Raw genomic sequence first — 16,275 nt, forward strand, 5'->3', positions numbered from 1 at the left:
GATTGATCTCTAGAGTTTACCATTCTATCCATCATCCCGGTAATTATTATTATTATTAACCAGTGGCGGATCTAGAACTAAATTCCAGGGGTAACCTAAAATTTTTTGTTTTCATCATACATTCATGTAAAAAAAAAAAGACGATAACAAATAAAGTTAACACATCGACCTAATAGATGATCTCTCCTCTTCGGCATTTAATAGCTTGAAATTGGGCCATTACATCGTCTTCCGTTACTTTATTAAATGTTTCTCTTTCGACCGCACAAATTAGAGCATTGTTCAAATAATCGTCACCCATTCGGTTGCGTAAATCCGTCTTGATAAGTTTCACTTTAGAAAAACATCTTTCAACGGTTGCGGTTGCAACCGGTAAAACCAACGCTAGCTTCAATATCCGATATACCAAAGGAAAAGAAAGATGTTTTCCGGTTTCCACCATTAAACGAGCAAGATCACTTATTCCATCCAGTTTTGCAAATCTTTCATCTTCTTTTACAGAGTGATAGAAGACATTAAGCTCACCCGAAAGACACCCTCTTTCTTTTGTAGTAAAATCTTTCTCATACATCTCAGAAAATGCAATTATCTTAGACGTGTCAAACTTAGAAAACTGGTCACAAGGATTTAAACCCGACATGTTTTCTAGCAAAGTAGTTGTTACCTCATTGAATCGATTTCCAAATTCTTGGATTTGCATATCCAAAACCGTATTAAAAATGTCAACTTCAAAATGATGTCGATTAGTAATGACATTCTTTTGGTTTCTAGCCTTACCATACGTTTCCGTCATATCTAACATCTTGATGTTGTATTTTACACAAAAAGATGTTACTTTTCCAAACATTGAAGCAAACCCGTTTTGCCTTAAATCATTCAATGCTCGTTTTGTTCCATTTATCAACTTAGTCGCTTCTAATAAATCTTGACTTTTTTTTAAGATGTTTTGAAAGTACATTTATGTGGCCTAAAACATCTTCCATCAAGTGCGCAAAAAAAACAAAGTCAAGTTTTTTGAAATACGATAAAATACCTTTTGCATGGGTTCGTTGTTCAGTGCCATCTCCTTCTTTTTGAAGAAGGGGCCGGCGGTGGTGGCTGGTAATTGTTTGGTCTAGTCGTCTGGATATGGTGGGAGGCTGGGAGCAGATCGCAGATGGTAATTGTTTTATAACTTTATTATATTATTTTTTTGGTTTTATTTTATTTAAGTTGTGTGGGCTTTTATCTAATGTGTGGGCTTTTAATTAATGTGTGGGTTATCAAAATCTTTGAGGGGTAACCCAGTTTTCGTTTAGGGGTAACCCGATATATAAAACGACGAAAATAAAAAAAAATTTACACTACGGAATGGAAGTTGAGGGGTAACCCGGGTTACCCCTGCCCAAACCTTATGTCCGCCACTGTTATTAACCCTCAATTCTCTGTTTCTTGCTTTCAAATTAAACAAGTTTCTTACTAATTACTTGTATATATATTGTAATCGTCCATGCATGCATATGTAATTGTGTGATTATTTATACTTATTTGGTTATATATTGTTGCATGCAGGTACTACATCTTGCATTATTGCATAATATATATGTCTTTCAATAACATGAGGCCATCATTATCCGGTTCGTCTTCTCAGGAAGATGTTATAAGCACACAGACAATACATGCTCCATCAGGTGCTTATGCTGATTTTGCAGTTTGCACTGTACTTAATTAGTTAAGTAAGTTATATGTTTTTATTGTTGTAATACTGATGATATTGAACTCCATCTTTTGATGTCAGGATTTTATGGACAACAACAACACTACTTTAATGCTAATTATTATCAGCAGCAGCCACCACCAAACTTGCTTCCTGCCAACAACACTGGATACCTAAATCAAGTTCCACAACATGATTGTTTCGGGCATACCAATATTGTAAGTTTCTTACACCTTATGGTTGATTGGTTATATATTATGACCGGCAAAGCGGGCGGGTTGGGTTGGGTAATGGGCCGAAATGGGTTTGGGTCAAAACGAGTCAAATTAAAAAAATTATCAATTTGGTTCTGGTCATTTTTAAAAGGTGTCAAATTTGGTCAAGGTCAAAATGAGTCACTTAAGAATATGTCGATTTGGTTCGGGTCAAAATGGATGATGGGTATCAATTTGGTTTAGATCAATCTGATCATTTTTAAATGGTGTCAAATTTGCTTCAAGTCACACCTGGTCATATTAAATAGGTATCAATTTGTTTCGGCTCAAACATGGTCTATTTAAAGAAGATATATATCATTTTGTTTCGAGCCAATGGGTCATTAAAAAGGTCAATTGGTTAGGGTCATCAAAATGGTTCATTTTAAAAATTATCAATTTGATTATGGTCAAAACAGGTCATTTTTAAAAGTATCTATTTGGTTAAGGTCAAAACGGATGGTCAACTTAGTTTTCATATATTTTGTTCGGATGCTTGATTTTCTTGAAAGTTCTTTGTTGTGTTGAGTTGTTTAGGGATGTGCTCCATATCCATATTATGGTGGAATGACGGGAGCTTATGGTCCACCTACGGTAAGATACACGATTTCATATATCTATATATGTTTGTATACCTTCAAAGATCACCACTATAAGTGTATGGATTTATTTTGTTTGTCTTAATAGATTACCCCGCAATCTTTGAATGTGACAACAAGGGTACCGTTGGCACCTGAAACGGGACTGGAGCCTGTTTTTGTAAACGCCAAACAGTACGAAGCGATCCTTAGGCGAAGGAAGTCGCGTGCGAAAGCAAAGAATGAAAAGAAGTTAATAAAAGGCCGTAAGGTGAATTATGACTTAATAATTTAAAGATGAACTTGCTTGTGTACAACGGTAAATGACATGATATGTTGATTGTATCCTGCAGTCGTATGTTCATGAGTCGCGCCATCTGCATGCGGTGAACCGGCCTAGGGGTGCTGGCGGTCGTTTTACCAAGAGTGAAGAAGATGATTCCTTAGAGAACCACCTCTTATTCTTCAACGCGTGTATCTTCTGAAACGCCAAGGGGTGAATCTGCCAATTTGCAGAATTACCATGCATCACTGGGCAATCATTTCATGTCTTTAGATATAGAGGATTTGCTAAACATATCTTCACCTAACCAAGGCATGTTCAAAACGGTTTGGGACTAGGAACCGGAACCGGTTCCTAACCGGTTCCTATATTCAAAACCCCCTTTTAAACCGGTTCCAGGCTCGAACCGGTTAGGGAACCGAACCGGTTCTCCCACCCTCGGACCCCTAACCTATCTAACCGGTTCTTACCGGTTCCTAACCCGGTTCCTGTACCGTAACCGGTTCCAACCGGTTACAGTGTAAAAATTTTTTTTTTTTTCGTTTTTCGTTTGCGATTTGGATTCTAGACTACGATTCGTATTTGTATAACATGAAAAGTAAAAAAAAACAATTAACATAAAAATAAACAATTAACTGATGAAGAAAAGACAACTACTGAAGATGTTTGCCACTGAAGACAACTACTGAAGGTTGCCACTGAAGACAACTACTGAAGGTTGCCACTGATGACAAGTTGACAACTACTGAAGGTTGCCACTGATGATAACTACTGAAGGTTGCCACTGATGACAACTACTGAAGGTTGCCACTGATCACAACTACTGAAGACTGCCACTGATCAAATTAAAAAAATTATCAATTTGGTTCTGGTCATTTTTAAAAGGTGTCAAATTTGGTCAAGGTCAAAATGAGTCACTTAAGAATATGTCGATTTGGTTCGGGTCAAAATGGATGATGGGTATCAATTTGGTTTAGATCAATCTGATCATTTTTAAATGGTGTCAAATTTGCTTCAAGTCACACCTGGTCATATTAAATAGGTATCAATTTGTTTCGGCTCAAACATGGTCTTTTTAAAGAAGATATATATCATTTTGTTTCGAGCCAATGGGTCATTAAAAAGGTCAATTGGTTAGGGTCATCAAAATGGTTCATTTTAAAAATTATCAATTTGATTATGGTCAAAACAGGTCATTTTTAAAAGTATCTATTTGGTTAAGGTCAAAACGGATTGTCAACTTAGTTTTCATATATTTTGTTCGGATGCTTGATTTTCTTGAAAGTTCTTTGTTGTGTTGAGTTGTTTAGGGATGTGCTCCATATCCATATTATGGTGGAATGACGGGAGCTTACGGTCCACCTACGGTAAGATACACGATTTCATATATCTATATATGTTTGTATACCTTCAAAGATCACCACTATAAGTGTATGGATTTATTTTGTTTGTCTTAATAGATTACCCCGCAATCTTTGAATGTGACAACTAGGTTGGCACCTGAAACGGGACTGGAGCCTGTTTTTGTAAACACCAAACAGTACGAAGCGATCCTTAGGCGAAGGAAATCGCGTGCGAAAGCAAAGAATGAAAAGAAGTTAATAAAAGGCCGTAAGGTGAATTATGACTTAATAATTTAAAGATGAACTTGCTTGTGTACAACGGTAAATGACATGATATGTTGATTGTATCCTGCAGTCGTATGTTCATGAGTCGCGCCATCTGCATGCGGTGAACCGGCCTAGGGGTGCTGGCGGTCGTTTTACCAAGAGTGAAGAAGATGATTCCTTAGAGAACCACCTCTTATTCTTCAACGCGTGTATCTTCTGAAACGCCAAGGGGTGAATCTGCCAATTTGCAGAATTACCATGCATCACTGGGCAATCATTTCATGTCTTTAGATATAGAGGATTTGCTAAACATATCTTCACCTAACCAAGGCATGTTCAAAACGGTTTGGGACTAGGAACCGGAACCGGTTCCTAACCGGTTCCTATATTCAAAACCCCCTTTTAAACTGGTTCCAGGCTCGAACCGGTTAGGGAACCGAACCGGTTCTCCCACCCTAGGACCCCTAACCTATCTAACCGGTTCTTACCGGTTCCTAACCCGGTTCCTGTACCGTAACCGGTTCCAACCGGTTACAGTGTAAAAAATTTTTTTTTTTTCGTTTTTCGTTTGCGATTTGGATTCTAAACTACGATTCGTATTTGTATAACATGAAAAATAAAAAAAACAATTAATATAAAAATAAACAATTAACTGATGAAGAAAAGACAACTACTAAAGATGTTTGCCACTGAAGACAACTACTGAAGGTTGCCACTGATGACAAGTTGACAACTACTGAAGGTTGCCACTGATGATAACTACTGAAGGTTGCCACTGATGACAACTACTGAAGGTTGCCACTGATCACAACTACTGAAGACTGCCACTGATGAGGAATACTCATCAGTGGGAAAGCTGCCACTGATGAGGAATCCTCATCAGTGGGAACAGTCATCAGTTGAATCAGTGGGAAAGCTGCCACTGATGACAACCACTGAAGGTTGCCACTGATGAGGAATACTCATCAGTGGGAACATTCATCAGTTGCGACTTCTTCCTCGTTGTAATAGCGTTTTTTTGTATTTTTTTGCGACTTCTTCCTCGGTTCCAATCACCAACCATTTGTCACATAAACTTGGTTCGGCGTTGGAACCTTGACCAACCGATGATTGTGAGGCAGCCATAACAACAAATATGAATATAGAAGAAGAGAAAACAAGAGATTAGAGAACTCAAAACGTTGTAATAGCGTTTTTTTGTATTTTTTTGCGTTCGGGTTTGCGTTTTGAGTGTTGTGATGAACCCATGACACCAAATACCTATTTATACTAGTAGTGGGGTGCTTGGGGGAGCCAAAAAACGGCTATTTTTGACCCCAACGGTCAAAAAACGGCCAAAAAACGATTTCCAACGGTTATATTCGATCCAACGGCTAGAACCGGTTAGGAACCGGTTCCGGATGGTTCGGTTCCGGTTCCTACCCGCCCCCACTCAGAAATGCAAGAACCGGTCACGGATCATCGGGTTGAATCAGATAGGGTCCGGTTCCTACAAAAAACGGGTAGGAACCGGTTCGGGTCCACCGGTTCGGTTCCAGGAACCGGTTTCGTTGAACGTCTCTAGTTAGGTGTGGTGTTGTTTCATATGATTGGAAAAAATGAATTTACACATGAGAGCAGGTTGATGTCGAGACTTGAAAATACTGAGAGGATGCAAGTGCACGCGTTTATGAAGAACTGAAGTTTATGTTGTTTTTGGAGAGAGATGAGTTGATGCATTCTTGATGTTCAAACTTTTGTACGTATAAATTATGTGAATAACTTTTGCAATTTGTATGCATGAAGAGAGATGAGAAATGTCTTAAAAATCTGAATCCATCAAACTTTGAAGTACTAATAATGACAGTAGTTAATGTTCATCAAAGATCAGTCAATAATCATCAAGTATAATTTATTTATAACTTTGGTTTGCAAGTATTGAATGTATGCACGTCATACAACACACCTTGGTTGTAGTCAACGACTCACTCGATTGGCAAGTTTATTTATAACTTCACTCCTCACCGAGTCAAACAAAACTGTTGACAAATAACGATCCCCAAAGCTTGGAAAAACAACCTGGTACAGTTTTTTGAAACAAAGTTACATTCAACACCAACCCCCACAAAAGGATATGTTACAACAATGAGCTTTCCTTCATATTCTGGTCGCTTTCCGATTCGAATGGCTGCAGCAGCTGCTGCCCCGGACGATATCCCCACCTGCACGCACCACGTGAACAATAATAATGTAACCGACAAATCAAAAAACATTCTATAAGAAATATGATCATACCAGTAAACCTTCTTTCAGTGCAAGAAGCTTAACAGTTTCAATGGCTTCTTCGCTACTTATCTGAACAAGGTTCCAAAAACATAACACGCTTGACACTCGTTAATTATGTTTATACACAAATAAAAATTGCAGCTTAAAAGCTTATGCTCACCATTATAACTTCATCAAGAATGCTAACATCCAAAACATCAGGAATAACACCAGCACCAATTCCTTGTATCTTATGAGGACCTTCATAATCCAAACAATAATAATAATAATAACAATAATGGAATTAAGCATATAAACTTAAAACACATCTATCTTATGTTAAAATATTACCAGGGGTTCCTCCATTTAGAACAGCACTTTCACTCGGCTCAACACCGTATATCTAAACACAAATTATGCAATCAATAACCAAACTAAATTAGCTCACAACAAACCCCTGCAAAAGTTTAATATACCGAAATAAAGAATAAACTCACCTTAATATTTGCATTCTTTTCCTTGAGAAACTTCCCCACACCGGTCACGGTCCCACCAGTCCCGATCCCAGAAACGAAAGCATCAACTTTTCCATTACACGCGTTCCATATCTCGGGTCCCGTTGTTTCATAATGAATCTACAAGGTTATAATTGTGAATTCTATAAGCTTGTCATTGTAATAAAATATCAAAGAAATACCTTTGGGTTAGCCGGATTATCGAATTGCTTAAGGAAATAACTGTTTGGTGTTTTTTCTACTATTTCTTCTACTTTTTTAAAAACGCCTTCAATACCCTTGGATATATCAGTTAAAATCAATTCTGCCCCGAAAGACCGCATAACAATCCTTCTTTCCATGCTAAATGTAGATGGCATAACTAATATAAGTTTGTAACCTTTAACTGCTGCAATAAAAGCCAACCCAATTCCAGTATTGCCACTTGTCGCCTCAACAAGCACCGTCTTCATTAAAACATTATAGTTAATAATCTTGCATCAAAATTATGTTACATTAAAAGCAAATTCGCTAACCTTCCCGGGAGTAATAAGACCCTTATCTTCTGCATCTTTAATCATACTTAGTGCAATCCTATTTGTTCAAATTCAGAAATAAATAAACAGAAAGGAAGTATACTGACAGTTAGAATTAACATAAAGCAAGAAAATTGACCTGTCTTTTACACTGGAGCAGGGTTCCATAGCTTCCAGCTTGGCAGCGATACGCGCACCACAACCGTCTACAATTTTGTTAAGATAAACCATAGGTGTATTTCCTATCAACTGCATATTATGAGGGATAAAAGTACCAGATTGTTTCAAAAATCTGAATTTACGTGAAATTGACGCATTCAAGATTTTTAAGCAATGGATTTACTTCGGTAACATCTTCTGCAATTCCAACGTTGGATCCCATGTTTCTTTGAGGCTACTGAATGATGAAACAACCGTATGCTCAGCTGCATAAATGAATATGATACTCAAATTTCTAGTTTGGTTCTCATATTAATTTCAGTATCAAGAAAGTCAAACATAAACAGCTACTAAGAAACCATAATGTCAAAGTCAAGAAGGCTCCTAGTTGGCTAATTTCATTATTAATCTCATCAACTCTATTTGTAAGATTTTTACTTTTAAAGTCAAAAACTACTACTTTCATATTCATAAATCAATGCAATAAATGGGAATCCAATGCCAACATCTCTTAACTTGTTGTTTTTTGTAAATATCCCATCATTCACTTTCCTTGTGATCATTTTAATCATGAATACTAGCAGTTTTGAATCTGAAACTCGGGTTGTTTGACTGCAAAAGTCAAACTGTAATAGTTTTCACTTTAGGTACAAAAGGAGTATGATTAAATAATTTCCTTTAACATGAAACAATCTTATGCTCGGCTTCAGAAATTAATGTGATATTCAAATTTCTAATGTGCTTTTCACATTAATGTCAGTGTCAAGAAAGTCAAACATGAACACCAAGAAACCATAAAGTCAAAATCAAGAAGTCTGATTCAGTAGACCAGAACTGTGTTATTCCTCAATCCAAATAGAGCATCAAAACAACTTTTTTATTATTAAAAAAAAATCACATGATTGAAAGATCCCTGATTTGAAGTTGGAAGAACTTAATAATAATAATAATAATAATAATAATAATAATAATAATAATCAAAATAATTGGTATTCATTATAAGCTACCAACTGAATTACCAAGAGTCAAAGTAGTACCTTTATATTATTTTCTGACAATTAGTGGCTAGATAAAGACCAAGATCCGGTGACAGATGGGAAAGAGGGCGGCTTGCTGTGTACTTATATTAGGCTGAGGGTAGTGGGGGGTGAGCGGAGGGCGCGGCCGCCTACGTGGCTCGCGAACACCGCTACACCCCTCAGGTGGTTGGGGGCGCGGTGGTCCGGCGTGGCTGTGGCCGCGGGGCGCAAGAGAGAGAGAGGAGTGTTTGTATGTTGGGTTTTTGAGAGAGAGAGAGAGAGAGGAGTGTGTGTATGTTTTGGGAGGAAGAAGCCCCGAATCGTGGTGGTGGTGTGATCTGTGGTGGTGGTGGTCCGGTGATCGGTCGTGGTGGTGTGATCTGTGGTGGTGGTGGTCCGGTGATCGGTGGTGGTGTGGTCTGTGGTGGTGGTCTTCAGTGGTGGTGGTGGTGGTCTGCGGTGTGATCGGTGGTGGTGTGGTCTTCAGTGAAGATGAAGAAGAAGAATATTAATACTAATAGTAAAATTAATATTTAAAATAAATAAATAACTGGATCAAGCCGGATCACTTGACCCCTACACCTTTCGAAGCTTGATTCAATGGCATGTCATCATTTACGTGGGGTTTTGGTTGACTTCTTAGTCTCAATAAGCATGCAACTAAAAAAACATAGTACCTTTCTTTTTATATTGTTATTATTGGTCGTTCACTTTATATTATTCTAAAAGTATTGGAGAAAAGGACAACAGACATACGTTAGCCCGGGACCACAACTTCCATTGTCTGGTTCAAATAAAAATTTATTTGAAATTTCATTCTTTTCAAATTTGAACCTTCCATTGGGGTGCTTTATTAAGGGGGTGTTTGGTCTAATTTTTTTAGCAAAGCTTATAGCTTTTTTAGCTTTTTTTTATAAAATAAGCTTTATTTGGTGTTTGGTTTAGCTTTTTTAGCTTAAGCTTATAAGCTTATATAAGCTAATTTGTAGAAGCTTATTTGAAGATGGTTTTTTAGCTTATTTGAAGAAGCTTATTGTTTAAGGGGTAGATTACTCATTTGCCTTCAAATGGTGATGGACTAATAATATTAAAGTAACTTATTACTATAACAAATTAAAAATGATGGATTTAACAACTTATTAAAATGCATAATCAACTTGTAGAATATAAGCTAATCCAAACACTTAAAAAAGCTTATCAAATGATATAAAATAAGCTATAAGCTTCAAAAAGATATAAGCATACGCACAAAAATATAAGCTAGGCCAAACACCCCCTAAGTTTGTACAACGCTTAGGTTTACATGCTAGTTTGGACTTCATCGAGGACGAATTCAATGGAAAGGAAGGTGCACATGCTTAGATGTACTTTTACATGCAACACTGGTCGAGAATTGATAACGCTCTCCTGATGAGACAGGACGAAACCATTGAGTGACCCTGGTCATAAGCGGAATGGATTGGCTGGATCTCAGACAATCGAAGGCAACACACGAGGCCTTGAAAGATGATTCAATGACAAGAGGTATCAGTGGCGAACCCATGATTTGTTTTCCATTAGGGTCCCATTTTTCGGATTTCAGATTTTTCACAGCAAACGCTAAATTTTTTGGGTCAGTCGCTGTTTAGGTTGGGTTGGGACGATGAAAACATAATAAAATATAATATCATAACAAAATATATAATCATTGCTCAATTATTCAAGTTTTAAGAAAGTATGTTACAAATTTTAAACTAGCCCTAAAATTCAAGTTTCTAACCTGATTTTTACAGGGTCTTGCATAATTATCCCAAAAATTAAAGTTTTAAGAAATTATGTCACTAATTCTAATTCTAATTCTAATTCTAATTCTAATTCTAATTCTAATTCTAGTATACAGTAAGAATATGGCGCCATTTAAATAAATTTATTTCAAAGTTCAAACTGAAATTTTTTATTAACCATAAAGAACACAATGACAACAAAAGTGCATACAAGGGTGACATTAACTATACAAGAAACTTCAGATCAAACTGAAGCTTTAAAATACGATAAACACTTAACAAACTTTAAAGTCGTTCATTAAAAGCAAAGTGGGAATTTCATATAAATTAGTTACTTCCACTCATGACAAGTTGAATTTCATATAAATTAGTCACAAAAACCAAACATTAAAATCGAATTTCATACAAATCACAAGCGTGATAGAACAATTAACGAAAAAATATACATGATGGACAAAATCAACATACAATTCCTAAACTTCTTTACTCATGCATTACCATAAAAAACTAGAGTCAAAACAATTATACATCACTAAATTGTAGTTATAATTATAATATATATAATTGATAACTTTGGTGTCGCTAAGCCCTTATTGGGCCAAATGGCGGCACCAAAGTGGTCCACAAATTTTTTTTTGTTTTGTTTTTTATAAATTTGATAAAAAAACGTTTATTCACTTCAACTCATTGATAAAACGTCCGGGATGGACGACTTTAGGTTTTTACTAACGCCCAGGTTTTACCGGCTTTTTTGTTTACTTCTGGTATCGTAACAAATGTAACCAAAACCGACCGAATTCGCGTCGACTCACTGTCACAACACCCGGGAACACTTAGGTTTTACAATACTCAAGTTTTACCGACTCATTGTTGTAGTGTCCGATATAGACAATGTTCTGGTTTTACTAACCGAACAAATGTTGTTTTTTATATGGTAATGTTTTATATGTTAATCAACTGAACCCACGGTAATGCACAACTGCAATGTGACATAAACATATTCGACCTATCCGATGTGTTATCCAACCTGCCTAGCAAAACGTGTTAGGTAAATAAAACTAGTTATCCAAATATACAAGAAACCAACAATCATATAGTTTTCATTTGGATTTTTAAAAAATACACAATAGAAACCACATATGATGCTGCTTTTCTTCTACTATTTTTTTTATTATTTTAATAATTAAAATGCAAAACCTTAAATCTCTTTCATTTGTATTAGGCTGAGGGGTGTGGGGCTTCAACGGGGGCGCTAGAGCCCCTCCGCTCTCGCCCCCAGGCGCTAACACCACACCACCGGGGCGCTAACGGGGGCGCTAACGGGGCGCTAACGCGAAAAACAATGCAGGCGTGAGCTGGTTAGCGGGAGAAGAGAGAGAGGAGCACACCTTTTCGCTGGAGCCCCTGCTGGAGCCCCTCCACACCAGGGGCCAGGGCTCCAACGGGGGCTCCAACAACACCCTTATCCAGTTTCTCTCTCTGCCACACGTCATAATATTATTGGTTGGAGCCCCCACTAATGCCCCCATTAAAGCCCCCCACACCCCTCAGCCTTATATAAAATAATTGTCACATAAATTAAAAGATTACTAAAAGTCTAAAACATAAATTAAAGCACGACTAAAAATAATTATATCATAATTAAAGCATAGTTAGTATGACTAATCCCAATAATCGGAGTCGGTATCGTGCTCATCTTCCCAAGAGTGATGCCATTGATCATCAAAGTTGGTATTATGATGGTTTAGAGCATTCACATCTCATCCTCTAAATTTATGTGAGGAGAGTATGCAAATTATAGGGTAAGGTTTTGAGTGGTTGTGAATGTAAATTATAGGGTGGAGAGAAAAATATAGTGATTTTTTGTAAATTTGGGAACATTGTTTGCCCCTATTTATTTTATAATATTTGTTGGATTGGTTGTGGATAGATGAGAGAGAAAACTGTAATAATAAAGGTATAAAAAATATTATTTAATTAAACAGGAGAGAGAAATGTATTGTTTTTTAGTGTAATTATAGAGATAAGAATGGAGAATGGGATGAGAATGCTCTTAGGTGTTTATAATTTTCATTTAATAAATAGAAAATTACTACTGCCTCCCTGGGTAATATCGTCACGAGATGAATTGACCACTGAAAAGAATTTGCACATGTTGTACCATTGTATTTGTCGGGCGGGTTTTTTTACTCCTTCCGTTCGTCAAACTACCGTTGACTCGTTAAAATTTGATGAATTTACTATATTACCCTTTGATCATTAGGGTTTAATTCCAAAAAATTGAACAACAATTAAAACAATATTCATATATTAAAAACACCTATTAATTCCAGAAAATATGAATAATCACTATACCAATATATCAACAACTATCAAAGATCTAATGAATAATAAGTTTTAATTCCAGAATATTGTACCTATCAAAGATCTAAATCAACATCACTAATAATCACTATGCCAATATATCATTGATATCCATATCCAAATATTAAATAACCAAAATCTGCCCCACCCATACACCATCCATCCATTCCAAACATGGACTCATCATCTGATCAAATTGAATAAGAAATCCCAAGATTCATCCGGGTATACAAAGACGGCTGTATCGAAAAACTCTCGGGCACCGAAACCGTCCTAGCCGGCATCGACCTGCCTCTGGCGTTCATTCCAAAGACAGGTCGTTATCCATGATGTCGGAACCCATGGCGGCGGCGGCGGCGCTGATGACTGGAAAAACGAGATGACCGGAAAAACGAGATGGCCGGAATCTATGGCGGCAATGGCTGCCGTGGAGGTGGCATGGTGTCGGAGCTTAGGGGTTTTAATCGAAATGATTTAAAGGTGCGGCGGTTGAATTATTGAAGTGATTGGTGGTGGGATTTGAGAGATTTGAGTGATGAAATCTAGGGTTTGAGGATTTGAGAGATTCTATTTCTTGTTATGAAACTGATGATGAAGATAATGAGATTAAGAGGGATTACTTGGTGGTGGGTTTAAGGATTTAAGGTTGATGATGATGAAGAACATCAAGTATGTTTGAGGTTGATGATAATGAAGATGAGCTACTGATGATAATGAGCTGTTGTTATGATGATGATGAGCTGCCCTTATTCATATGAGCTGATGACTTTATAAAAGATAACCATACCAATAAACCTTCTTTCAATGATGATGAGCTGATTTTCTATTATTATTATTATTATTATTACAACAACTTTAGCCCTCACCATTAGAAGTCAACGGTTGTTTGACTAATGGAAGAAGTAAAAAAAACCTGTTCGAGAAATACAATGGTACAATATGAGTAAATTCTTTTTCAGTGGTCAATCCATCTCGCGACGATATTACCCAAGGAGGCAAATGATAATTTTCTCTTTAATAAAAAAACTTGTTATTTTGCTTCCAAATTTTTTTACGGTGTTATGTTAGCGTCATATCATCTCACTTCGCTCTATCTATTTCTCAATATCAAGAAAATGGTCTACAATTTAATATAACTAAAGTCAAATTTTTTTTTTTAAAAAAAAGTTACATTTATTAATAATTTAATGATAAAAAACTACCAACTAAAATCAATTAAAAAGTATAATTTCGAGTACCCGTCCTTGTCAAGCTTACTAGTTCAAATATGGGTCAACGTAAGAGACAAAAAAATATTTTTTTTAATAATATCAAATTTCGAGTACACCCCATTCCCATTTGTTTCTTTGCAACTCACCAAACACCCTCTTATCTCCGTCATCTCTCACTCTCTCACTACAATCAAACAGCCTCTATCTTCTCCAATCTTAAGCAATACTTGTTTTGAAAAAAAAAAAAAAAAAGCAAAAGCTTTAAAACTTTTAGCGGCATTACTCGGTGAATTCTCCACGACAATCTCGCCAAGTAATGGAATGGACACATATACAAAAAGCAATTGGTCGAATAATTTGGTAAAAATTTAGATGATGGTCAAATCAAATGTCCATTTTAGTGATTTTCCCTTAATGCAAAGGTTAGGGCGTTCTCAACCCGTTCCCTGTAAATATGTGGGAGTTTTGTAAATTATACGGTATGATTACGAGTGATTGTGAGTAGAGGAAAGAAAAAATGATATATGGGAAAATTAAATTTTGGTTATACTGTTTAAACCATATAATTTTTTTAATATTTTTTAAAAGCGGTTATGAATGGATGAGGGATAAAAGATAATGATAAATGTATACAAAAATATTATTTAATTGAAAAAATTACAAATTTTGTCATTTTGAATCACATAGATTATGGAATGCGTCCTTTATCAAAAATAGGTTCACTCTTTGTCCTTTATTTGGATATTTGTCATGGTTTTTGTCCTTTAAGCTAACGCCCGTTAACTTATACCATTAAAAATCCCCATGTGCATAAAATGTGATGGGCAAAATAGTCTTTTCCCCTGTAATAAAAAAAACTAAATAATACATAATTTTTTAATATTGTTTGATTAAACATCTAAATCAAATTCCTTATAAACTACAACAATCAGCACCTTTCAACAATCCTCTTATCTCATGAACCTTCATCTCCATCTCCGGTCATATCCAAATATTCAACTCGTGTATCCAAATCTCCATCTTCTGTTATAGCGGCTCATTCAGGAGGGTAATGATGAACTGAATTGTGCGCCTAGATCTAGGGTTTGATGGTGATCAAAAAGGAGGTTGTGTGGTGGTGGCCTGAAGGGAGGTGTGTGGTGGTGGCCGGAACTCAAAACGGAAGATGTTGTCGGATGCGGTTTGTCCGATTAGGGTTTCGTCAGTTCGTTATTACAGAAATTAGAATCTGGGGTTTCATTGTCTCTGTTTAGAGTTTGGTTTACAAATGTTAAATTCTCGGGTTACCGTGGCGGCGGCGATGGCGTTGGTGGTGATGATGGTCTTTGTGGGGCCAGTGGTGGTTTCCGGTAGAAGGAACGGCGGCGGATGGCGGAGAAGACGACGTGATCAAGGGTTTTCTTGTTCTTTGACCAGAGAGTTAGACCAGTTCAATGGTGAAGAATTGTTGGGGTTTTGATTATCTAAAGAACAGGAAGACATTTGGGGTTTGATTTTGGAAATGGGTTTGGGTTTGATTTGATTATTGTTGAGTTTGCATTTGGGTTTCAAGATTTGTGACTTTGTTGGGGAAACGTGTTAAATTATTTCTAAGAGTGTGAAGTTCAACAGGTGAAAAAGAGGATGAAAGAGAAGGGGCATGGGAAAAGGCAATTATACCCATCACGTTTTATGCGTATGGGTCTTTTTAACGGGATAACTTAACGGGGATAGTTTAAAGGACAAAAACCATGACAAACATTCAAATAAAGGACAAAGAGTGAAAATATTTTTGAAAAATGACCCATTTCATAATCTATGTAATTTAAAAGGATAAAATTTGTAATTTTTTCTATTTAATTAAACAAGTGATGGAAATATAGTGATTTTTAATATCATTGTTATTGTTAGGAGCACGTAACCTCGAGAACCAATTATTGATCAATAACAAAATATTTTTAATCAAGTACACCAACAATCCAGTTGATAATCAAGTTCAATTTCTTTAATACAAAATGATGACTTTTTTCTTAGCTAATTGGCCGAACCATTATAACTTTGGTATGGTTTTGAATGTGCGCGTCT

General features: G+C 36.4%; 1 protein-coding gene across 1 annotated transcript; it reads right to left on the reverse strand.

Annotated features, from left to right (window-relative positions):
* Positions 1-6,362: 6,362 nt before the first annotated feature.
* On the reverse strand, positions 6,363-8,151 carry LOC143539484 (cysteine synthase-like). The gene is made up of 10 exons (XM_077032789.1): positions 8,039-8,151; positions 7,835-7,944; positions 7,696-7,753; positions 7,363-7,626; positions 7,163-7,300; positions 7,017-7,068; positions 6,847-6,926; positions 6,696-6,755; positions 6,542-6,622; positions 6,363-6,479 (listed from the first exon to the last, which is right to left on the reverse strand). The coding sequence occupies exons 1-10, from the start codon at positions 8,075-8,077 to the stop codon at positions 6,378-6,380; spliced, it is 984 nt and encodes a 327-aa protein (XP_076888904.1). The 5' UTR covers positions 8,078-8,151; the 3' UTR covers positions 6,363-6,377.
* Between the last annotated feature and the right edge of the window lie 8,124 nt (positions 8,152-16,275).

The sequence above is a fragment of the Bidens hawaiensis genome, unplaced genomic scaffold, assembly GCF_021521415.1.
Source record: "Bidens hawaiensis isolate Kalapana, Puna unplaced genomic scaffold, B.hawaiensis_p1.1 tig00011896_1, whole genome shotgun sequence".
NCBI classification, from domain to species: domain Eukaryota; kingdom Viridiplantae; phylum Streptophyta; class Magnoliopsida; order Asterales; family Asteraceae; genus Bidens; species Bidens hawaiensis.